At 40.4% G+C, this 24,205-nt stretch overlaps 2 protein-coding genes across 2 annotated transcripts in view; one reads left to right on the forward strand and one right to left on the reverse strand.

The window, feature by feature from the left end:
• On the reverse strand, nt 1-19,803 carry HACL1 (2-hydroxyacyl-CoA lyase 1). The gene is made up of 17 exons (XM_086467887.1): nt 19,729-19,803; nt 18,631-18,735; nt 16,322-16,362; nt 15,003-15,083; nt 11,869-11,941; nt 11,264-11,341; nt 10,174-10,268; nt 9,584-9,696; nt 8,554-8,689; nt 7,297-7,402; nt 5,863-5,946; nt 5,462-5,563; nt 4,516-4,670; nt 2,976-3,134; nt 2,563-2,670; nt 1,769-1,955; nt 1-1,352 (listed from the first exon to the last, which is right to left on the reverse strand). Exons 1-17 carry the CDS (start codon nt 19,801-19,803, stop codon nt 1,320-1,322), a joined length of 1,731 nt encoding a protein of 576 aa, XP_086324013.1. The 3' UTR covers nt 1-1,319.
• Nucleotides 19,569-24,205, forward strand: part of BTD (biotinidase) — a 9,742-nt gene continuing 5,105 nt past the window's right edge. Inside the window, exon 1 of the mRNA XM_086467889.1 lies at nt 19,569-19,594. The gene's annotated coding sequence lies outside the window, so the exon portion shown is untranslated. The remainder of the gene's footprint in view (nt 19,595-24,205) is intronic.

Genomic DNA, 24,205 nt, shown 5'->3' on the forward strand with positions numbered 1-24,205 from the left:
TTTGCTTCCCCAGCGCAAATGATCTCCCCTGCGGTCAGCCCCAGCATTACCTATTACAGATGTTTTACATCATCCTACTGGATTGTGCTTAATCACGGCAACATAGGAAAAGCAGTTTCTGAGCGCTGAACGGAAGAATAAACAAAACTGGTGACAGGACCCAAAGTTGTTCCACATCCCTTGCAGAGTCCCACAGAGAACAGAGCACCTCCACTGAATTAGCAGCCTCACACCCGTTGCTGAGTTGTAGCTGTTCTACGGACTGTACCTTTTCACACTCCTCAGCCCTCCTAAGGATATCACCTTTCCTGACTCAAGCATTCATAGTGTCACATGGCTATTCCCACACACGTAGCAAGCAGTGGTACCTCCGTCAGGCTGCGGTTCTCTTGCTCACATCAGGCACCATCTTTCTGCACGAGTGTGCAGAGACATTCCTCTGCCTAACAGGTTTTGGGGTTTTTTTGGTTAATCTGGGGAGTGGGGTTTGGTTTAGTTTTGAGTTTTGGTGGGGTTTTTTATTCTTTTGTTGTTGTGGGTTTTTTAAATGCTTCCAATTATAAAGATTTACAATCTGTTAATCCTGGAAATCTCACTGATAAATCCAGTCCTGTTTTCAGCCTACAGGGATGACAGTGCCTTTGCAAAGAGCAAAGCTTCAAACAAAATGCCTTTTTTTTTTCCCTACAAGCACCGTAAGTCCCAGTGAAGGAAAACAAATGCAACAGACAGAAACTCAGCCCTTGAGTAAGTCTGCGGTTTTAATACACTACCTCTACCTGCAGCAGAAGCTGAAAAAGCAACCTGTAAAATTATGAAGTGACTACCAACCCAATGGGCTTCAATGCATAATGAGGCCAATCAGCATTTTTTCACAACAAGATGTTTTGTTTTGGTCCTTACAGGACAAAGTCTCTAACAAGTAGCATGCTGGTTGTCAGTTAAAAATGAAGCCACTATAACTGCAGACTGTCAAAGAACTCTATGTTTCTGTCAGCATAAAACCATCAGCTCACTCCCGTTGTCCAGAACCTCCAAAATTTTAATTCACGAATCTTGATGGGTACGACTGACTGAAAGAGAAAGTACGTAACTTTATCAACAGTGTTTCTGCTAGAAGGTCTGGTATATGTTCATAGGTGTCTTTTTCATTTTACAATTATGTAATTCCAGCATTTGAAGACTCCTCTAACAGCACTTCTAAAATCCCACTTTGTTCCAATGCTTATGTGCAATAGAGCTGTACCAGTTCCGCTTCCAGAAAGCAAATTAGTTTTCCTTAATGCACTTGCTTGTACCACCATTATCTTCATCTTCTACTACAGGTTAGAACGAGTCAGCCAGGGAAATTCCTGGAAGCAAAAGAAAACACACCTTAGAATAAAATCATATCAGAATGGACAAACAGTAAGAGGAACAGGATACAAATATGTATCAACTACCAGGTGGAACCCACAGGAAAGACAGACTGCCCAAAAACGTTTTGTCTCCTTTTGTCAGGAGCGAAAAGGAACAACCATAAATCCTGGAAACAGTCACGAAAGACATTTTGCATTAATAAGAGCCAATGGGAAAAACCAGACCCAAACAAAAACCATAAGGAAAGCAGATGGCACAGTGTAAAAGCTCTTACTCTGCTATCACCCAGATCCAGACAATCTTTCTCCATTGCAGCTTCCTCTGCACTCTCTGCAGTTTAAGTGATACTTCCTGAAGGTTCCAGAGGCTCGCCTACATGAAGCTTGCAGAAAACGGAAAACATACATACCTGCTTCTTTCTCTCAGACTGTGGATCAACCATTACATTTATAAGGGAAGGTGTTTTCTCGTCAGTCACACTTGCTTTCAGAGCATTCTGCAATTCTTCCGGTGTTTTAACAAAGTAACCTTTACCTCCAAAGGCAGACATCATTTCCTCATAGTGTGAATTTGGCAGGAGAGAAACAGGAGGTACACTGTAACGGAACGAAAACCCTCAGATTAACCGCAGGGAAGAGTTGCCAGACTGACCAATTTAATTACTTCAGCACTGATTTTTAAAGTGTGAGATGATTATTGTGCAAGCCTGATGAATTCTTCTGGGCTGCAAGAACTATGTCTCCTATACCACTTAAGCTATGGTTATAGGGTAGCAGACTCATTTTCCTTTCCTGGAGATATTCCTGAGCAAAGCTTTAGCCTACCATCTCTTGGTACCAAGATCTCAGCTCCAGAAGCAGAAGCCCAGCGTAAACTTGGAACACAAGTCCCAGGTAATTTTGGAGATTATCATGATTTCGGAGGTTAGCCCACTATGAACTCTGTACTGTGTGGCCTGAACTGCCGCAGGAACCCGAGACAATGAATAGCCATCTCGCTGCTGTGCTGTTGCATAAACAATAGCCTGGAATTAGGCTGGTTTCTTGCTTTTGGCACCGGGTTCTTACTTATATGAACTTAGCCTAGGACTAAATTCACGGAATGAAGAATTTCCATCTGGATCACAAGGCATTAAAGGTGAAGAGAATGACCATTTCAGTCACTTCTTCCTTAATGAACAGGACCTACTTTGAAGATGCTCACCAGGTAGCAGGATCTCCAGACTTTGACACCTCCTTCCAGGCATCCGCATCCAAACCAGTGTAAATCCCATTGTTGTTTACTACAATAATCACGATTGGCAAGTTGTATCTACAAAAAGATGCATTTGGAAGAACTCTGAAATACTTGCACCTTTCTGTGAGGTGTTGAAAGTGTTTCTTTTCCTTAAAAGGAAAAGGAAAACAAACAATAAGAAGTCACTTCCACCTGAAACATGATCTACTGACAGCACTGGAAACACACGGTGTCATGACAGCCTACAAACGACCATGTGGATTTGTTGGCTTGTTTTCATGTGCTTTTAAGAGGACCCCATCTAACAGCAGCATCCTTGGCCTTCTACTTAAATTGATCCTGGCAACCTATCAGGCTCTTCTTGAGCAAAACACAGGTACCTGCAAATAGTCTCCACCTCCACCCCAGAAAATCCAAAAGCACTGTCTCCTTCTATGCAGACGACTCGCTTTTCGGGTGTTCGGTCTTTAGCAACCGTTGCAGCTGCTACAGCAAAACCCAGTCCGACTCCCATCGTTCCAAAAGTACCTGCATCAAGCCTAAGGGGAGAATACAGAATTACTCTTCCTTTATTTCTACTCAAACTTTTAAGTTATCCATGGTGTCTTATCTTTACTTTTAATAATTTGCAATATACTATTCAAATACTGTTTCATAAACACTTGGTACAAAGAGATACCAGCTGTATAGATTATTATATTCAGTCAAACATTTGAGAAGACTGCAAGTGTTTTAAGTGATATAAACATATTGGAAGTCTAATTAAAATTAAGAACTCTTATACATTAGTTGTACTACAATAAAGAACTGCTCTTGTATGCTTTTAGCTTGCATAGTAACAATATTTCAAAAACATTCAATAACTGTAGAGATAGACTACGTGAAATCTTTTGTATTTAATGCCTTGAAAATATAACTGGAAGTCTGAAAGCCATTGGTTAAATACTGTGGTTCAAATTTCAGTCTTCTGTTCAACTTCTGGAATCAAATTGAAAGCTGTAATTAAGTTAGATCATTTCAGTCAGAAGCACATAATGGACATAAAAGTACATAAAGAACTCGGGTTAGCTTTTCAAATTTGCTTTCAGATACGTGCAATGCAATCTGGAAAGACGACCACTAACGTTACTGTGCCCTTATTTTAAACAAGGGAGGGGGGAAGCACACTCTTTCCCCAACTTTACTGGAAGTATGTTTCTCTGACTGGTTGGTTGGTTTTTTGTTTACGAAGTAGTATTTAGGTTCATTTAGGACTTTAGCGCTACTTTCACAAGAAGGCACAAGCTGCACAGTCAGATCAGAAGTTTCACCTCACCCAATAGAACTCACTTTTTCCCCCCATTCAAGAAACAGCACTTAATTCCTGCTTACTTTAAAACTAGACCAAGCGTAGTGATTCATGAGTGCCTGCATTTTAGGCATGCTGGTTTACTTTAAAGTGTGCCCAATATATATATAATCAAATTTTCCAAGTGAGTTTTCTTAAGTTTTCTCCATTTTTAAGTGTGTTTCAAAGAAAAACTCTTCGTATGAATTCTTTTCAACATGAGAATCCCAACAATTGCTTTTTATTTTAACTCAGCATTTACCACAGACTCTGAGCACAGAAATAAACATCTAGATCGGGGAATTCAACCTGATGCTCCTCAGTCACTTTCCACAAAAGAGTGAGAAGCTATTACCATTCTGTTGCAGAGCACACAGACAAGTCACAGAGAACTGTTAAAATCTACAACAGGACATCAGTATGAGTGGAAAACTTCCCTTAATCCCTCTCCCAACATAGTAAACTTTTATTTTTTATTTAGCACCTTTAAAAAGGATTACAGAAATACTGGACCATCCTACTTCACAGCTAAATGAAAACATTTATACATAGATCTAATGCATTGAGCCAGCAGAACAAAGAAAATGCCACACCTTTGACGGGGATAGTAATTTGGAAGCATAGTTCGTCCAATGTCCATGGTGTTCGCTCCTTCACTTACTAAGATGCAGTCCTTGGGTATCATCTCTCTGATGTGATGAAAGACTGTGTAATAATTCATAGGCAGGGATTTCTGTAATGCTAATACCTTAAAAATAAGAGATATAAGTCACTCCTGTATCTATCCTGGTGACACAACTATTTATCAGAGGCCCACTCAGCTCAGCAACCCTTGTACGGCCCATCATTAATAGGAAGCTATTAAAACTGAGTTTAACCCGAGAGGCACGTGAAATTTTTCTGCATACAGGTCTGACTATTGATAACCCTAAGTGAGCTGTCACCTGTGTGCTGGGAGGTAGTGATCTGCTAGGAGGAACTGATTTTAGATCCCAGTCTCATAATCACGCATCTGAACTTGCAGAAAGTGAGTTGCTTAAAGTTAGGCATATGCCAAGCATCTGTGGCCTTTTGGCCTTAGTAGCTACTTGCTTTTAACATAGATTGTACTTCCACCAGCATTACTAGACAGCTAAACAGCACAGTTACAGAAGAAAACTAAGAATGTATCTTCACATAAGCTAGCTTCCACTTGGAGTACCTGTCCATTGCTTAGAAGTCACTGCCTGTAAGACAGCAGCTCTGGCTGTGGTCTTCTACTGGCTTTAAGAACCCAATCCCAAAGTTCAATGACTTCCTCACAGTTAAAATTTATACAAAACCTAGAGTACTTAACTTACAGTTAAGTATTAAGACTTGACTCGCAGTTCATAACCCTGACAAGAGTAAGCCTGTACCACAATGTATAAATTTTCACAGTCTGGGTGACATGAATGTCAGAAGTAACTGAGGAGCTTGGATATAGACAGTGACAAAACTGACTGTGCATGGGTACCTGTTAAGGCAAGAAACCTCCACTTTTCTTTAATATAACGCTACCTTTGATCTTTCTTCATTGTTCATTATTTTCTCTCTCAGCCTCTTCCACCACTCTGAATTAGAAGGATATTTCACTGGTCTTTTGCTGAATTCTTCTAAGAGCTGGAACAACATTGAAATGTTGCAGAGATTTCTTTCAACACATTTTCAAAAAAATCACAAGCATCAAGAATAATGTTATCAAGAAAGATCCCAGCACAATCATGGTAACACTAATCAGAATCTTTAACACTCAGTTTGGGAATAGACTGGAAGCACAGCATAAATATGTTGCCTGAAAAATGTGTTTCCTTGAATGATTTTTTTCTTTTTTTTCTTTTTTTTTTTTTTTTAAATGGTAACTTACTTCACATAAATCAGAGGAAATTATGGTCAAAACAGGACATCTGACATTACGTTACCTGCTTAGTCACAGCGTTTATGTCACCTAATAAAACTGTCGCTGGCCTCACGTTATTGCCCAGCTCTTCTGCATAAATATCAACCTACATTTCAAAACGAAAGACCACCATTAATTCAAGGATATTAAAGAGAATCTTGTTTTGGTTCAAGTGAGGGACACCGTCCAACGTCTTCATACCTTGTTTTGGCTCTACAGATACCTTCCTCTGCCTTTCACTGAAATGACATCAGGAAATCCTTTATTCAAAGTAAAATCCTATGGTACATACCCATCTTAACAGAAGTTCATAGGTAACGTTAAAATTGACTACTTCTTTCAAACTCTTGCGGACAGTATAGAACTACTGGAACTTTGAGAAGAAGGTGATTTTAGTGATAATTCTACAAGAACTAAAAATCTAGGCTTAGGTATACCCTTAAAGTGTACACAAAGCAGTAATTTTCTTACTGAGAAAAGCTTGTGTATGCTACTTGGCAGTAAGAATTTGGTTGGTATGAAGAAACTGAAAAGTTAGTTATGACCACTGAAGAAACTTCCCCACTTTCTTTATCAGTGATGCATGAGACCTCCAAGGTTACATAGAATGCTGACTAAAGTCCAGGTCACACAGACTATGGACTGAATTAGTATTTTAATACTAATCCTTGACAGTGAAAAAAACTACTTTGAGATGAAAAAATATTTTTCTTTACATTCTTTAGAAAAAGGAAGCATAAAAGATGTATTATTTCATAAGTCAAAAGGAATTATAGCTTAAAATTTAATTTTATTCCTCTAGAAAAGATGCAAAGTTTGCAACCTGTGATTATGCTCCAGATAACTGAAGGCAAGCCAGTCAGCGCACTGAGTCAACTACTACTCTTTGATCACAAACTCTAAGGGAAGAGATTTTAAGGACATAAACAATTTAACAACTTGTCTTTATAAGAGCTGGCAGATAGCCAAATACATCTAGTTAAAGAGCCTTTCTTCCTCTTAATACCATAGTTCTGAGTGGCTGAGCTCTTATAATGACTGACTGGATCTGAAAGTAATTCTATTTCAAAAATATCCAGCTGAGAGAGGTTTCACAATTTCAAGACAATTTGCTTTCAGTCACAGAAAATCCAGTGCTCCAAAGGTCACACAAGTATCATGAGTCTAATCCTGTATTAGTCAACTACAGAAGAGTCTGCCCTCCTCACTGCAGCAGCACCAAGTCCTTGACAGCTGGAACACCACTGTAAACCATTTTTAGAAAAAAGGAAGTAAAAAATATAATTAAAGAAATCAGAAATAATTCTGGAGAACTACCATAACTATATGCACTGTACTGCACTGTCCACAGGGCAGTATTTGCCCCATGAAGTGCCAAAATAATTTACTGTAATTGCTCTAGGCAATGCTAGAACACAGAGGACTTCATTGAAGTGATAATAAATTTCCTGCTTACCTGAATAACCTTTACATCTTGTCGAAACCGTGGTGGAAGACCAAAATGCAAAATCCAATTCAACCTTGCACCAAGCAAGATAATTACATCAGCATGCTGTAATGCCCTAATAAAGAGAAATAAGAGAATCACATAAAGAGGAATTATTATTACATTTAATAGTGTTTTCAAGATTTGAAGTAATCCCAACCACCACAGCAAACCCCAGAATATACATATAATCCTTCCTTCCTCTAAGCTGATTGCTTAGCCCCAAACCCCTGTATCCTTTTACATAGCCAATCATCAAGCCATTCTTGAGTTTAGGAACTCAAGAAGAAAATAAATTACTATTTTCCTAATACACTGTGTTTGGGAAAGGAATTGTTACACTAGGAGACTAACAAGATGCTATAATGATGCTGAGGTTAAAGCAAAAGACTCACTACTGTGACACTGGCAACAGTGGGTGCCAAAATTAAGATTGTTGTGGACCTCTCAGTTTAGACTCCTGTTAATTTACCTTTCAGATGGGTAGACAATATTTGGTATATTCTTTTATCCTCCATTTTTCTTAACAGCATGCTTAACAGTGATAAAGCTAAGATGCTCAACAACAGGCAGTATTTTAATCTCAAAGTATACAAATGCCCCATGTGCAAAGTGACTCTGCATATTCATACCCAGTAGGGTTTTTGAGTCCATTCACATTAACTTTGCCCAAAGCCAAAAAAGCCCTCTTATAAGTTACTTTAAACATAGTCCTTCAGTGTAGTTTTGACACTGTAGTTTTCTTTTAAATAAAGTGCAATTTAGTGACAGTGTGTTTCAAACACCATGTAGAGACAGCAGATAGCAGAACTTCAACTGCAATCTGTGCATCTGAAGCTTCTGTTTATGGTGTTAAAATAAAGAGCTAGTTGTTTGTCTAGTGCACCAAGCTAAGTGTTTAACATAAACTGTTTGCCAGTTTCATTTTATGTTATGAAATACATACTAACAACATTGATACATCTACTTGCCATAGGTTTCACAGTTACAGAATATTAGCTCTCAGATAAACTATCCTCCTGGCCAGCATTCTAAGCATTATCGAAAGCGATCCACCTAAATCTGTTGTCTCTTTCCAAGCAAGATCTTCAGTGCTCTAAAGTGAAGTGCAAAATGTGATTGAAAATTTTTTGTTGTATGCATTTTGTCTTCCCTGGCATCTGCAGACCACCACAACTCCTAGTTGTTGCTCAGATGTTAGGATTAGAAGCCTTGCTTTATATTTACGTTGATCTTGCTGCAGCTACACAATTTGGATGGTTATCAGGAACTACTCCCTTTGCCATTGGTGTAGGCAAAAAAGGCAGTCCGCAAAGGTCCACCAATTTTCTGATGTTGTTTTCAGCACGTGAATAAGCAGCACCTGAATAAAATGAAAGTGACTTCTTAATACTACAGAAACCTACTGTATTCGCTTAAAGTTCCATTAACCTGATTACATTAGTGGCAGAAAAAGTACTATTTCCCATTACGAAAGCTGACTGTTATTTTTCATTCTGGAGAACTCAAAACAAAATATGCCAAGCTACAGGTACTTGGGTTCAAATTTCCCATATTTTTGACAAATGCCTTTTTTTTTAAAAAAAAGACTTCATCTGAACTATTTAGTTATTTCTGTGAAGCAGGGCAGGGAAAAACAGGAGATTTTGTTTATCTAAAATGACAATTTTGAGTGGGTGAAGTTTGGTATTATGCGGCAGAGACTTCTAACCAGCAACAGGAAATGACGTTTTGTTGTGTCACGTCATTTTTTGATTGCCCCTTGCATGCCGTTGTGAGGCAGGAGAGGGGGAGCTGTGCTGGAGCAGAGGTTCCCCTGCGGCCTGTGGTGGGGTGGTGGCTGAGCCCCTGCAGCCCCTGGAGATCAGCGGTGGCCCAGAGGTCGCTCTGCAGCCCGCGGAGGGCCCCAGACCGGAGCAGGGACTGGGCCCGAAGCAGGCCGTGACTCCGAGGCAACCCATGCGGGAGCAGCCCGTCGGTGGGAGGGCGACAGCCCCGGGAGGGACCCCACGGTGGGGCGGTTCGTGGGGAGCTGCAGCCCTGGGGGAAGGACTCACGTTGGAGCAGCTGGTGGAGAGCTGTCTGCCGGGAGAGGGACCCCGCGGTAGGGCAGGGGAGGGCAGGAATGGGGGTTACAGTCAGTTTGTCCCAAGGTGTCTCTGCTACTCCTTCCTCCTCAGGGAGAGGGGCGCTCTCTCATGGGGAAGAGTTCTTATCCCAGACTTGTACAGTTCAAAGCTACATCAAAGTACACTACCTTTGCCAATGATTAGCAGAGGCTGCTTGGAATGAGCCATGATAGTTGCTGCTTCGGACACAGCAGAGCATTCAGCTGTGCTAACAGGAGGTGGCAGGCAGCATTCCACATACCTGGAAGCCAAACAAAACAAAAGAGGCTCTTAAAAAATTCAAAACAAGAAACGTTGAAAGATAAAACCTATTGTTTAGCATAAACCCACAGCTGCCATACACCGTGTTACTCACAACTTTCACCAGAACAGGACATATTTTAAAAAACAGGCTTTGAAGTTTTTCTTGCATGCTTCTTTAATCTTACAGGTAGTGGTGTTCCAGAGATTTACAAAGTGACATCATTATTTTACCATCATAGTAATTAATTCCTTTTTGCACATTTCATTACAAACTAATCTATATCGCACATTATGACAGAACGTTACATTTAGAGGCTGCATTTTTAGTATCATTTCAACCCTGTGGCAAATTATTTAATCTATTTCTCTTGTTTATCCTTTTCTTGTTTTAAGAAAAGAAAATACAAAAGTAACTTAAAACTAGGATGTCTCTTATTCAGTGACTTGAAAAATAATGAATACAATCTTTACGCACTTGACAGAGCTCTTATTCACCTGATGATTCACAAAATCCCCAGGTATGTCAATATAGCAGGAACCTGGACGACCATATATGCTTGTTCTTACAGCCTAGAAAACAGATAATCACAGTTTTAACCACTGTTTGAAAGGATTTTTAAAATCTTTATGAGTAAAACCCAAGAAAACCCTTGTGTAGGCAGAGAAGGAACATGCTGTTTCATATTGCTGAACCACCACAGGGAAAGCTCCCATGGACTGATTTATATCAATAAATTCAAGTTTTGATAGCTATTTACATTTTCCCCTATACGCCAGCTGAAGCCTTTGAGTAGATGCACAGTATTACACTGTACATTCTTTGTTTAATTTACAATGAGACAGCTGCATTATCAGCTGTTGTGTTTGGAAATACTAAATTAAACTGTCATGCTGAATTCTATTTAAAGAGAAAAACCAAGACAACCAATGCCTCCATTTTCTATTACTCCTGATTCCAGTTCTTCTATTACAGGTAGATGCCCTGCTGAATTTTGCACTTCTGGAAACAGTATCATTATATGCACAATTTCGTCTGACATGGCTGAAGCGTTGCTGCTACAGCAGCAGCAAGAGACTTCCATAACCCGTTCTGAAGCGTTGAGGTAAGAATGTGTTTTCTCTCACTCTCAAAAAACCCCACCAAACCAACAACCAAACTCAAAATTCAAACACAACCATCTCTATTGCCCCCCTTCCCAAATCTTCTTCACATAATGAGAGTGATAAAAGAGCCAAAGTTTGTAGTATTACATCTGTAGTCATTGCATTTCTCCCTAAAAGCTTTTCTTTCATAAAAATTTTCGAGCTCTGACTGAAGCTAACAAAATGCTGCAGGGATCAGTAAGCATCGGACCAGATTAGACCAGAATCTATTTCTAACCTGGTCCATAGCATTTTTCATAGGAAAAACCACTCTGGTGGTTAATTTACTCGATCAATCATCACCTAACATCTGCAGGATCAAACTATTTACAGTAACAACTATAAAAAAATAAACCCTCAAAACTCATACAGGAGACGACAGTTACTTGATGTTCTGTTGCTAATTTAGTACCTTTTCATACCTTTTCAATAACAGCAGGAATAACTTCTAGGCTGCTTGGCCGGACAGACAGTTTGTTGTACAGCCTACCAGCTTCAACCTGAATAAATGCATATCATGATAAAATGATTTACCAAAGTGATTTGCTCATTTCCATCTCATTTCAACGGGGAAAAAAAAGGAAGAAAAAACAAATGGAAAGCAACAAGTTGAAAACTACCAAATAGAAAAATGCAGTTCCTCAGCTGGTAGAAACTGCCAAAGCCATACTCATTCCCCTGAGTGCTTAAATCTTTTTTTTTTTTTTTCCCCAGAAAGTGATGCTGCTTTTTTTGGAAAGTTTATTTTGCTTTTTTCAATCTCAGAACAGACAGACAAAGGCAATTTACACCAGCTGAGAAACTAAAATAGAGCATAAATTCTAACATGAGTATGAACAAAGACATTCCAGGTAACCTGCTATATTTACACAATGTCAATTTTAAACCAGTAGATGAAGCAAATCAAGAGCATTATAAAATCTGTTAGGAAATGTTAGTGTGGGCGATTGTTATTCCTACGCTAATGAAGAAACAACATCAATTATTTAACTGCAACCTTTCTGTAGAAAGTTGTATGTCTGCATACCTGGGGGAATTCTTGGAAAGCTCCCATGGTTTCCTGATTTCTGTCAGAAGAGCCTCCAATAACAATCAAAGGCCTAGAAGAGTATATTAAAAAAACAAAACAAATACCACCTTAAGCATACATATATTTTTTAGAACTGCAATCACATCTGTAAACTCTTCTTACTGTCAAATCCTACTGCTCTTGAGATGTTGTGTACCTTCAGCAACCACGGATCTCAACAGGAATAGAAAGCACCCAGCACAGTACAGGAGTGGACTCCAAATATTGGTCTGTCAGCTGGCAGACCTCCTAGCAGCTTTTGGGTCACTAACTTTAGGGTTGTCCGGCCGTATTAAGTGACCTGCATCTAGCATAAAAATTCTAAAAACAAGTCATATTGCTAGCAATTTTTGTTCAAGTTTGATAAAAGGGGTGACAAGGTGGTCTGAGAGAAATGACAACAGCTAATCTAAAAAGCTAATACTTTTTAAAGCAATCTATACTTTTTAAGATGTCTGTTTACAAGAAGCATTGTAACATGCACAAACACTAGAACTAAGAAACACGGTTGGAAACAACCTTTTAAGATTAGATTTTTCTTTGTATACAATTTGGAACACAGCAGAAGTTAGCCAAGTATCTGACAGCACTTCTCCCTGCATTCAGTTTTTAGTAAAAAACCCCAAAGACCAAAGAGATGAACAAAAACTTAACATGCCTAATAGCAGTCCCGTTCTTAAATTAGCTCATGGTTATGTGAGAAAGGTAGCATCAGTTTACAACGTGGGTTATACCTTCCACTGGAGCACATTTTTATTATCATTTCCACAACATACAATAAATTATTTTCCTACTGTAAATGAAAACTGGTCTTTTATTCAGTTTGCAGGTCAAACTCCTTAAAATGCTAAACGCTGAGTCAATAAAAGAAAGCTGTCGTATTAATCTGCTCATTCGCTCACACTAAATTGAAATATTGGGTCAATAGCTTTCTAGGCTTTCTCCTAAACAATTTCTCTTCAGATACAGCCTTTCCTTTAACTACATTTATCTATACAATGTATTAAGCTGCAACATTTACAGTGTGCTCAAAGCATAATCCTAAATTCAATCACCCGTAAGACTTGAGGATATGTGTATCTAGATCCAAGCTTCATAACCAGGCTGTTTCTCTGCCACAAGAGAAAAATCTCAGTTCTAATCCCCTGACACAGTGAGATAAGAACCTCAGGCTGTATCTTACTTCTATGAAAAATCCTTAAGGAAAAATGAGTTTGGTGTATGCTCTAGATGTTTTATTCTACTGATTCTCTCCCCTCAGCACAATGACTACAACTATCCATATATAACCAGTCTGTTTCACAGTGATGAACCCTATGTTCTTTTAATTTATCTCTTTCAAATTTTAATAAGCAAAATAACTACTACTTCCCAATATTGAAATATAATTAAGAAAATGCTCTATGCTTAAGAAAGCCAACTTCAACAGCTGCATCTTGAAAAGATTTGGTTCTGCTTAATCCACTCCCTCCCTCGCCTAGGTGCCTGATGCTTGCCTGCCTGCAGAGTGAGCTGACTTAGATCGCTTATCTAACATGGCATTACTTATTTTCACTGGGTCGGCTTTTTGCCAGAATAATGAGCTGAATGTCATTGTTGGGGCAGACAAGTGCCAGAGCTGTCAAGAGGGCAAGCAGCAGGAGTACATGGCCAGGAGAAAAGCGTGGCGATGATATGGGCCCATGTCGCTTTCCATGGCAGACTGTATTAGATTTGTGTAATCAAACCTCTCAACGTGTATTGTACTTCCATCTTCTTTCCTCTGCTTGGGCTAATCCTGCTCCTCTCTTGCAACACCCCTTCTCTGTAGTGTGTTCATGCTGCTGCCTAGTGAAGCAGGCTAGAAAGCTGACTAGTTAACTCAAAAGAAAAGTCCCTAGCCTTCCTCTCCAAAGCATACCACCCTTTCTTACAATGGCAATGACAGCCAAATGTAAATGTGAAAGTGTGTTTGGGATTCTCAAACACTCAACAGAGGTGTCTATTAATGAAGGAGCCAAGGAAAATTAGTTTCATTAGGCTAAATGTAGGGTTTGTAAGTGCTTACTTCTCTTCTTTTAGCACATGGTGGGCAAAAGGCAAGCCTGATGTGACCAATGAAAAAATGTTGGGCAATCACTGTGGTTTGGTCAATGAAAACAAATCTTCTTACTACATTGTCAAATCTTCTGCCAGACTAGGTAAGTCACTCCCGTCACCTTCTGCCAGGAGTACAGGTTTATGCAAGATCAAGCCGGATAAACAGACCTTATCTCAGACAAAAATAAGTTTGTGAGAAAATAGAAATGTCTCCTGCAAATCCATAAACAAGTGCCATGAATGCTTCTTTCTTATAACCAAATCCATGACTGTTCAAAAGTAAGGTTTTCATATGATCTTTTTTTTAATCTAAGGTCACATAGGGACTGTAAAACTTTAGTCAATAACTCATTTTTAAAAAAAAGAATTTGAACACTAGAGGTCTTTTTCAAAGTGTGAGAGATTGATTTGTCAGCATTGCCATTACTGAGCTTCCCTTGTCTATCAGCCACTTATCTAATGCTCCAGATCACGTGCGCTTGGTATTACCACAGCTTGTACCCAAAATACCTCACAGAGTTTTCTGAACAGCTTTCAGTGGCAGACTAAAGTTGCCATGTCTCAGTCAAGACTTGTGGGAGTAAATGCTATCACTCTGTACATCATTTAATTCAATACTGAATTACTGCTCTAAATGTCTGTGTGGGGAGCAAATATGGATTTTAACAATGCAGTTGTCAATTTGCTCACATTTGAAATGCAGTATTTCAAAGGCAATGTGGATTTAAATTTAGAAAAAAACCTCTAAGACTCTCCATGATCAATAAAGCATTACAGGCTGAATATCAACTTAATTTTCAAATGTATCCATACAATCAGGTATATGGATAGACTTTCCAATAATGCATAATGGAGTAGGACAAAAATGAGAATTTTATCCATGAGTATACAAAGAATGGAACTAAATTACTTCTAGGGTTGATAAAAGAATTCCCTTCTCATTACCCACAAGAAAGAAAAAAAAAGTCCTAAATACTGTGGACTGCAATAAATAACAGCAAATTTTAAGTTACCAGCAGTTCATTGTTGCATTTGCCATCCCACCAAGGGCATGTAAAAAACCTGGACCGGACACTACAAGACATACTCCTGGCCTAGGTTAAAAAAAAAAAAAAGAAAAAGGAGATAGAAAGAAAAAGAAAGTGAGCACAGGGAACACCAAATAAATCACCAACAAAAATTAGTAAGATGCTAAAATATTAAATAGTCTTACGCATGTCATTAAAATACATAAACAGCAAGGGATTTGCATGAAGGACTAAAGATAGACATGAGGATCAGAAATCATTTAGCTGTATCAACCCAATGGAAAAAGCAAGTGAACAGCTGTTACGTGCCACCCACACAAGAGGTCTGCAACATACACAGGCTTATCATAACACAGCTCCTTACTTCTTTTATCACATTTACTCCATCATCTAGCTCTTATATGGAATTTGATAAGCTACTTATGTTTGCAGTTCTCAGCTCCACTTTAGCACTAGATATCAATGAAGAAAGCTCACAAAGGAAGAAGTGCATCTGATTCAACAGAAGTTGTATTACAGTTTAATTCAGGCAGAGGCACTTGTTATTCCAGGTGATCGTTCATAACTACTGAGCTTTCCTTAGTAGCTTTACAGATTCTTTACATATTTGGGAAAAAAAAAAAAAAATCAGCTTACTTCCAGAGGACTATTCAAAGGAAGAAAAACTACAAAACCGTATAACGCAGGTGTCATGCTTGCAGACAGAATAAGGAATGATCACCTCCATCACCAGGACTGCATTTGTGAGCAAGTAGACACCAGATGTTTACTTTAGAAACGGATGCATGGGCCATCCAATAAGCACATCTCACAAGCCACAGAATTCTTCCCAATGACATTAAGAGCAAAATGCAGTAAAACAGGAAAAGCCAGTACTTCCTGTCAGGTGCAGCGTGGGGGAGACTGGAAGGCATACGATCAGTCTCTGTATTGACAAGGTATTTGTTGAACAATATGCCCAGATGATGAGGTTGACCAAGTTGCAATGAACAATGGTGGTGTGATTTATGCCCCCCATACCAACTGTGTTAAGCTACTATTCAAGATATCAAAAGGGAAAAAATAAAGTTAGTTATAAGTTGGACAATATTATATGAGCTTCAGCACCTCCTCACTCCTGCCCTGAATCAACTAGTATTGACAGTTATTTTCAAATTCATGTTCCATTTTAACTGCCCTACACCTCCACACGCTAAAAACATCCAGCTCCAAGACAGAAAAACAGTTCCCAGCTTCTAACTATTGAGTCTAACACAATTTAAATTAATTATATTATTATAAATATTAATAAATATGGAACATACCTGCCAGTCAAATATCCAACAGCAGATGCAGCATAACAGGCCTATTGAAAATATTGGAATTAATTATACTATTATTATTATACATATATTTCATGATATCTTGTACATAACATTCAACAAATATGCTGAAAATAAGCAGGTACAGATTCTTCCCTGATCATCAGAGCTAAAATGTAAGTAAAAGCACCCCCTCACTCTCCCCATTATAAGGTGTGTTCATGAAGGTTTATGTGAAAAATCTCAAGACTCCTTTCCACATTTCAGGCTCCTGTTGTTCCAGGATATCACATTAGGAATATTTGGGATTCAAAAAAGAAAAAACAACCACATAAAAGAAAAACCCTAAAACCAGGGAAGCCAAATTAATAGCACAATGTAAAAAACATTCTGCCTTCCACTGCCGTCTGGACCAACAGGGAAGAGAAAGCAACAAAGAGAAATCCAGCTGTCACTGGCACGACTCACTGTATTTCAGAGATTAAGTGAAAGGTTGAAATCACAGGCTGGAGACATTCATTGGAAGATTAGGGATTGTCTTTTACAAGCTGAGCTGCTGAAGTACTTCTCACTCCATTTCTGGTACCACAGTTAGCTTTAGCTACTTTGACATGTTAAATTGCTTTTTGAGTAATTTCCACAAAGGTAATGACTACAACATTTGTTAGCATAGCTTATTATCAGTGTTACTATGGAGTATGTTTATACGCTATCCCTGTAGTAATATTAAACAATGAAATATAAATTTCAACTAGTAACAATACGTGATCAAGTAGAAACTGAAGCTTACAGGTGACCCAAGAACTCCAAAGGATTCACATGTGACATCATCAACTCATATTCTCATGCTTTTGTCTTGAATTCAGCAAGTTCTAACACTTAGTGGAATAAACTAATTTTGCAGTTTTTTTAAAGTAAGCTCCTGGCCTTATAGCCTGCCTCTTTAGTTTTAGAGCTGAGATTTTGGGGTTTAGTTTTATTTCAATACTACTGTGGTAAGAACAACAAGTAACAAAAGCTCCTTCTAAAAGTTTACAAAGTTACTAAATATTTTCCTCAAACCTAGGAATAATTCTAGGTAATACAGCATGTTAGTAATCTTAGCTTAAATGAGTGAAAACACAGACTTCTTGGAAACTCTTACTCGGAAGGAGAAACTGTCTTTAATATCCTCATGCTCCTACAGATACAGACCAACTGAGCAAAAGCATGGAGCTTAGTAGAGGAATAATAAGAAACCCTCTATTTCTTTGCAGCTAAAACTACTTGCTAAATGGCCTGCAGGAGGAAAACAAATACTGTGTTGAATTCCCAGTCCTTCAAAGGAATCAAATACACCTTTTAAATGTATTTGTATATGTTTGCCTCTCTCATGTTACAGGTTTTCTAGAGACACATGCATTCCTCTACAAATTCTCACATTCCAATATAAGCATGTAAGGATTAGACAGCAAAACATACAACTTGTGACAACCTGATTTAGAAGAGCTACTATTGTAATACATTGTTGACGTCTGGGACAATCCACAAAGGCTATAAGCTACATGGAAACGTAGAAAACATGGAAAACAGAAAAAGAACACTGCTGCAAAATATAGGCACTTGAATACCATACAGGTCCAGAACATTAAAAGGAGTTCCTTGTAAAAGTGGTAAAATTCTAACTAATAGTGTTCATAGAGAGACAGGACCCATACATAAACAAGTTAAAATACAAGAAAAATCTCCTGATTTATTTATGTGTTGGCATCAGTTATGGAAAATTGACAAATGTAGTAGAGCAACTCTGAGTATGGAAAGCCGATGGTCCATTTGCTAGCAGTCTGACAGCAAGCAGCTAGCTGGCCAGGTTGTGTACTGATCCTTGAGTCTACAGAAAGCTACAGAAAACCAAAAAAACATGGTTGAACCTCCCAAAAAGTGGCAGATAAAAATCTGACAATACTCAAAGGAGACAAAATTGATCATTTTTTTCCTTCTGTATCAGAATGCTCTCTTCAGACTATTTTCCTCCTTATTTTCACCCTATCTTCTCTCCCTTATCGGAGAAAGGCAAGTAAAACCACAAAAAGTTGCAATTCTCTTATTAGAAAAGGAGGGGGCACTTAAAGGAAGCGGGGCAAAAAGAAACACCAAACCCAATGCACCAATGCTCTCCCTTATTCTGAAATGACAGTCACTGCTTCCCTACAGCTTCTTTAAAGGAATGTTCAGAGACCACCGTCCTTCTAGTGAGAAAATGTAAATTGGACTTCATTCCACTGTAAAACAGTTAAAAGAAAGGACCAGTCCTACCGTAGATATATACTCACAGCTTGTTCATTTCTCATTCCGAGATATTTTATTCCAACTGCTTGGGCTGCAATTGCGATTTCAGTGACTGGAATACCAACAATGCCAAACATGTATTCAATATTCTAAAACCCAAAAATGTTAAAAAGAAATCAGAATTGTTTCTGAAACACAGCTTTAATAAGCACATGCTAAACAGAGTCATATTAACTACACAGGCAGCCTGAAAATAAATTGTAACAAAATATATATTTGCACAGAAGTTCAAAGGACACCGTGCAAACACGTAGAATGCCAGCTGGCATTTGCAACTCCTTCCTCTGTAGTTGTGAAAGCACTGGACTTTGGAGGTCTACAAACAGTGGAACAACCGTTCAGCCCAGCTTCTCAGTAAACGTGTTTAGCATTTTTTACTGACCACTTCTTAGTTGGGACCTCTCTGCTATATCATTTTCCTCTTTCTCAGTATGTCAGCTTCACCGCCTCTGAAAATTCCTTGTAGCATTTCACAGAAAATTAACACGAAAAAGGCCCAAAGAAACAACTGGGACAGCACCGTGGCCAAAGAAACTTACAGGTAAAGACTACGTTTATTTTTATTACAACAGAACTACCTTTTCGCGCGTGGCCACGCACAAAGCCCGTCACTAAGCCAGTGCCAGTTCAGCGCCACCTCCAGCTTAGAGGCAACCCAGAATCTCGATATTTGCCAAGGAGGAGCAGGGCGCGCAGGGAGTTGCCACAGGAACAGCCGCAGAGGGCGGTTGGCAGTGCTTGATGGTAGCGAAGATACCGGGGGAGCTCGGGAAGCCTCCCAGGGGTCACCACCTCCCGCCTGCGGTACAGGGACCCGGCGGGGCCAGGCCGCTGCCGGGCGGGGCCCGTTCACTGGGCTGCGGCGGCGGCGGCACCGCCCTCCTTCCCGCCGAGCGGCGGGGCAAGCCCTTCCCGCCCGCCCCCGGGAGAACGGCAGCGGCGCCCAGGGTGAGTCCGGCCTCGCACACTCGCTTTTCTCCAGCCCCGCGGGCACCCGGGGCCTGGCCCGGCCGCCCCCCGCGGGGACGGTCCCTGCCCGTTCGCCGTAAGGAAGCTGCTCGCCGGTGCTCCCGCGCTCTTACTTGAGCCTTGAGGGACTCCGCGATGAGCTGGGCCCCGCTGACAGCCTCCCCCGCCGCGCCGCTCCCGAAGGCCATCCCGGCCCCGCGCAGGCTGCAGCTGCCCACTGGGGGAGAAGACGGAACAGGACCCCCGGCCGAAGGTCGGGGGCAGTTAACTGGCACGCCGCCCGGCCAATGAGACAGCGGAGGGGGCGGGCCTGAGGGCGGAAAAAATCCACCTCTGACCCCGTTGGCAGGCGATGCGGGGGCGGGGGGGGGGGGGGGGCGGGGGGCGGGGAAGGCTGGGAAGGCTGGGAAGGCTGGGGAGGCCTCCTATTGGCTAAAGCGGACACCCAATCAGAGGCCGGGAGGCGCCTGCCCGCCCCCCGCCCTCAGGCAGCCGCAGGCCGGTGGCGGTGCCGAGCGCGGAGCAGCCGCCAGGGGGCGGCGCGGCCCGGCCCGTCCTGGCGCCGCGTGCGGCGGTTCCAGCGCCCGGCCGAGGCTCCCCTGACGCCGCGTTTGGCGTGTGGCAGCTCGGCCTCGGAGGCCTGTGGACCCTGTGGGGTGGGTCGGGCGTGGGCGACAGGGAGCGCGGCGAAGGGCAGGGTGTCCACGGGAGATACCCGGCGGCAGCATTCCTGAGGAGAGGCGGGAGCGCGGTGCGAGGCGCTGCCCCAGCATCCTCACCGGAGGGTGGTGCGCCCCACTTTATTTACCGGGCTCGGCCCGGCCCGGCCGCGCCGCGCCCGCACGTGTCGGAGGAGCCACGCAGTTGTCCTGCCCCGCCTGCTGGGGCTGCCATCTCGAGTTGTTCAGACCACTCGTGATGGGAACGCTCAGTTCATCCTCGCTCTGTCAATGCCTTAGATAACATAGATCTTTAATTATGAAAGTATATTTCGGACATCCCGTGAAAGGTATAAAACTTCGTGTAAAAACGTTATTTTAGAATGGGCAACGTTCCTTAAAAGTAGATTGTGCCTCGGGGTAAAAGCCAGGAAAGTAGAGCAAGGTTATATAGTGCCTTGCACACAGAATAAACATTTTTCAGAAAAGGAAGTGCAGGACACCTGCTTATATTGAGCTATGATTGCATTGCTAAAAAACCTATATAGTAAAATACTATCTTAAAATATAGTGCAGCATATGAAAGCAGTAGATGGGAGGAATCTGAAAAAAACTTGAATTTCACTGTATTTTTACATCTCTGTAGGGGCTGCTGTGTTCTATGTTCTATATATTAGAATGGCAGAATCACAGTTCATGGATATCACTCAATGTAAAAAAAAAAAAAAAAGACAATTTTTTTTTCATAGCAAATTTAATATTTTGCCTAGTAACTATTACCATTTATGTTACTATCCCTTAACAAGCATTTGCTATTGGCCCAGACTAGTGCTGTGCTACTTCTACTTTTCGTAGTCGGTTGGATTCTTCTGAGTATAAAAGTGCTAAGCAGCAGGCTATGTGTTGCTTTCCTCTGTGTGTAGATCTATGTATGGTGAGAGTTGAGTTTCCAAAGTTGTTGAAAAGTGAGCGAGTGGATGCTTTACTTCACAGTGTACTGAGATTATATGGTTCTGAAAAGCCAAATAGGAAAACCGTCTACACTGTGACTGGGGTGAAAACTTGTCTGAATCAGCACCCAAAACTTAAATACCATTCTTTCTGCCTTTCATACTAGAATATTGTGACTGCTACGAAATACTTACATTTGGGTGAGATGATCCTACTGAAGCATATCTGCCAGGCGAAAGACCACATAAATCACAGGAAACAGACAGAAAAAGAGATTAAATTATAAAGCATTTCAGTTCATGAAAATTTATTTTAAAGCCATGGCTCAGATGAGGTGAGAGCTCTGTAGACCCTGAATAAATTAACTTCTCTTCAAGGGAAGGATTTATTAGATAGTGTAGCACTTTGCATTAGGGGAAAAAAAAAAAAAAAAACACAACCAAAAAAACCACCAAAAACCCCACAGAATGTGGCTGAGACTTACTTCGAGTCTCACAGCCTAACTGCTGAGTAAATGTGGATGGGATCCTTATTTTGGCCCGAAAGGTTACTGTCCCTGAGCACAGCCTTGGAGCACATCACAGCTCTCCTTGTTAGAAGCAATTCATTAGGTAGGGGGGTTCTGTTGTCTAAGCTGTCTAATAGGGGAAGGGCAGTCATGTAGGTGCTCAGCTGTTGTCTGTGGGAGTGGCAATAATCACAACCAAGGGTAAGGACTCAGAGGAATTACTTTAGTTATGAAATTATTTTAGTTGGCCCAGGTTCAGCCAGATGAACTGTCTAGTTGGCTGTTCAGTGCTAAACCTCTTGGGCATCTAAACGAGGAGGGGATTCAGGTTAATACTTTGAGTGTTTCTGGCCTTTCTGACCACCAGAAAAAAAAACGTGATGGAAAAAAGAGAATTCTCCAAGTATGTCTGTAAAATACAACATTTTGTAGAAGTCTATTACCTGTCGATTTTTTGTGTTGGTTGGTTTGGCTTAGAAGGCAAAAAGGCTGTTTTTCTAACACATGGCAATTCCATCCTGAGATCTGAAGCTCTCCATCTTTTTCCATCATTAGTAATGATGAATTCTAATTACATCTTAGTTGACAACTTTGTTGAGAAACAGCTGACCAGAACCCATTCCTGTCCTAAATAGGCAATTTGGCTCTGAAGGGATGACAGAAATAGCAAAGGCAGTTTTGTTAGTGAAGTGCAACACAGTATGTTTCTTTTCAGTGGCTTCCTTAACTGTGAGAGGCTTCCCACCTCTCCTCTCCCTGCTACTACTTTTTATCTTCACGAGTACCTTGGTGTTTCATTTGCATCTGCGCAGGAGAAAGTAGGATCCTGTGTTCTTGATATGCATTGCCAAATCACCCCCCCTCCCCGTAAGTGCTGCCTGTTTTCCTCAAGATGCAGAATAGCAAGAGGAGCTTATTGCACATCACTTCTCAAAACTGTTTATATAAATGGAGTATCTTTAATACAACTGCTTACAGAGATGCCAACCAAGGCTTTATTCTGTTTTTATTGTGCTTTAGGTTAACTTAAATTTACCCTTGAAGGCATGTATATATGGCTACATTGGCAAAGTTCAGGAAGATAGAATGTGTAGCTGAGCTTAGCAGCATCTAACAGCCAAGTTACTCCTGGACCCTTATTAAGTGTTATTACATATTAAAACTTTTTGATTGAGGAAACAAGTCTCCTGCCTACCATGGGCACTTCAGGTTATGATTTTCCTGTCCTACACAGGATTGTGTTGCTGTCAAACCAGTGTTGCAAATAGCGTGTGGCGCTCATGGAAGGAAAGAAGTGCCTTAAACTAAGATACTGCTTACTAAATGCCTTTTAATAGCTTTCCTCACCCTTCAATTTATTCATTGTTGATACTAAACCAGTTGGTGTTTAGACAAAAAAAAAAAAAAAAAAAAAAAAGTTTTGAGGATTGCTTATCCACTGCTTTTCATTCAGGAATTTAAGAAAAGAGATCTTTAACTTGCCATAGACCTTTTTTAAGTACAAAACTACATTTAATATAACATGAATAAAAATAAAAATGGGATCAGTTTAAAATGGATCTTTTTTTTTTTCTGCTGAACTCCTAATGGGAACCAGAGAAGGCTCTTCACGCATGCATCTTTCAGTCTGTATTTGCTTTGGAAAAATCAGGGGGTTGTGGATCACGAAGACTGAAAGGTGCTAAGAGTGTTTTGGAACACTTTTTTTCTTGGGTAAAGAGCTACTGAAGAGCAAATACCATTAAAAAGTCAGTAACTAAACTTGAAGGATGTGGGCTATCAATCGATGGCATCAGTGCATCGCTCCTGCATGCTCTTTCAGCTTCACTGAGACTCAAGATTTAATTCTTTAGTGATGCTAGTAACACTGTGGTGACAAATGCAGGATTTCCATATTGTGAGAATAATTCTGAATAACGTGGCATTTTTTTAGTATGTGTGACTGTGTCAGTCGGGCCTTGTGGGGTGTAAGTCAATATTTTCCCAGTGTGGGAAGTCAAAAGGCAACATGGGGAGCCCATATTGGAGAGAGCGCCCCAACCTTCCAGACTCACTCATTCTTCCTTTCTTTCTAAGAAAAGCTCAGTAATGCGAATTTTCTGCATTTTGTATGGATTTTTGCTTTATTGTTATTACTATGAAAGAATTTTTAACCTTACCTATATGCATTGTATAGGAGGAATGCAGATCTGAATTGCACTCAACGTTTTTATAAATGCTGAAAAAAGCTGCACTGTGTGAGACAAATTAATTACATATGTGGAGTTGGAATAGGGTGAATCCATAATCCATCAGGAGAGGCATTTTCATGATAGAAAGATAGATAAATGCAGCAGTAGCATCTAGTGTAATTCTTTTGGCAATTATCTGTTTCTGTATTGATAAAATAAGTTGTTTCTACTTGACTACTAAATACAGTGTCCAAGTAATTTTAGGAAATGCTACTTTTAAATTCATCCCCCATCACCAAAA

This window comes from Leptosomus discolor, chromosome 7 (assembly GCF_034619465.1).
Source record: "Leptosomus discolor isolate bLepDis1 chromosome 7, bLepDis1.hap2, whole genome shotgun sequence".
NCBI classification, from domain to species: Eukaryota; Metazoa; Chordata; class Aves; order Leptosomiformes; family Leptosomidae; genus Leptosomus; species Leptosomus discolor.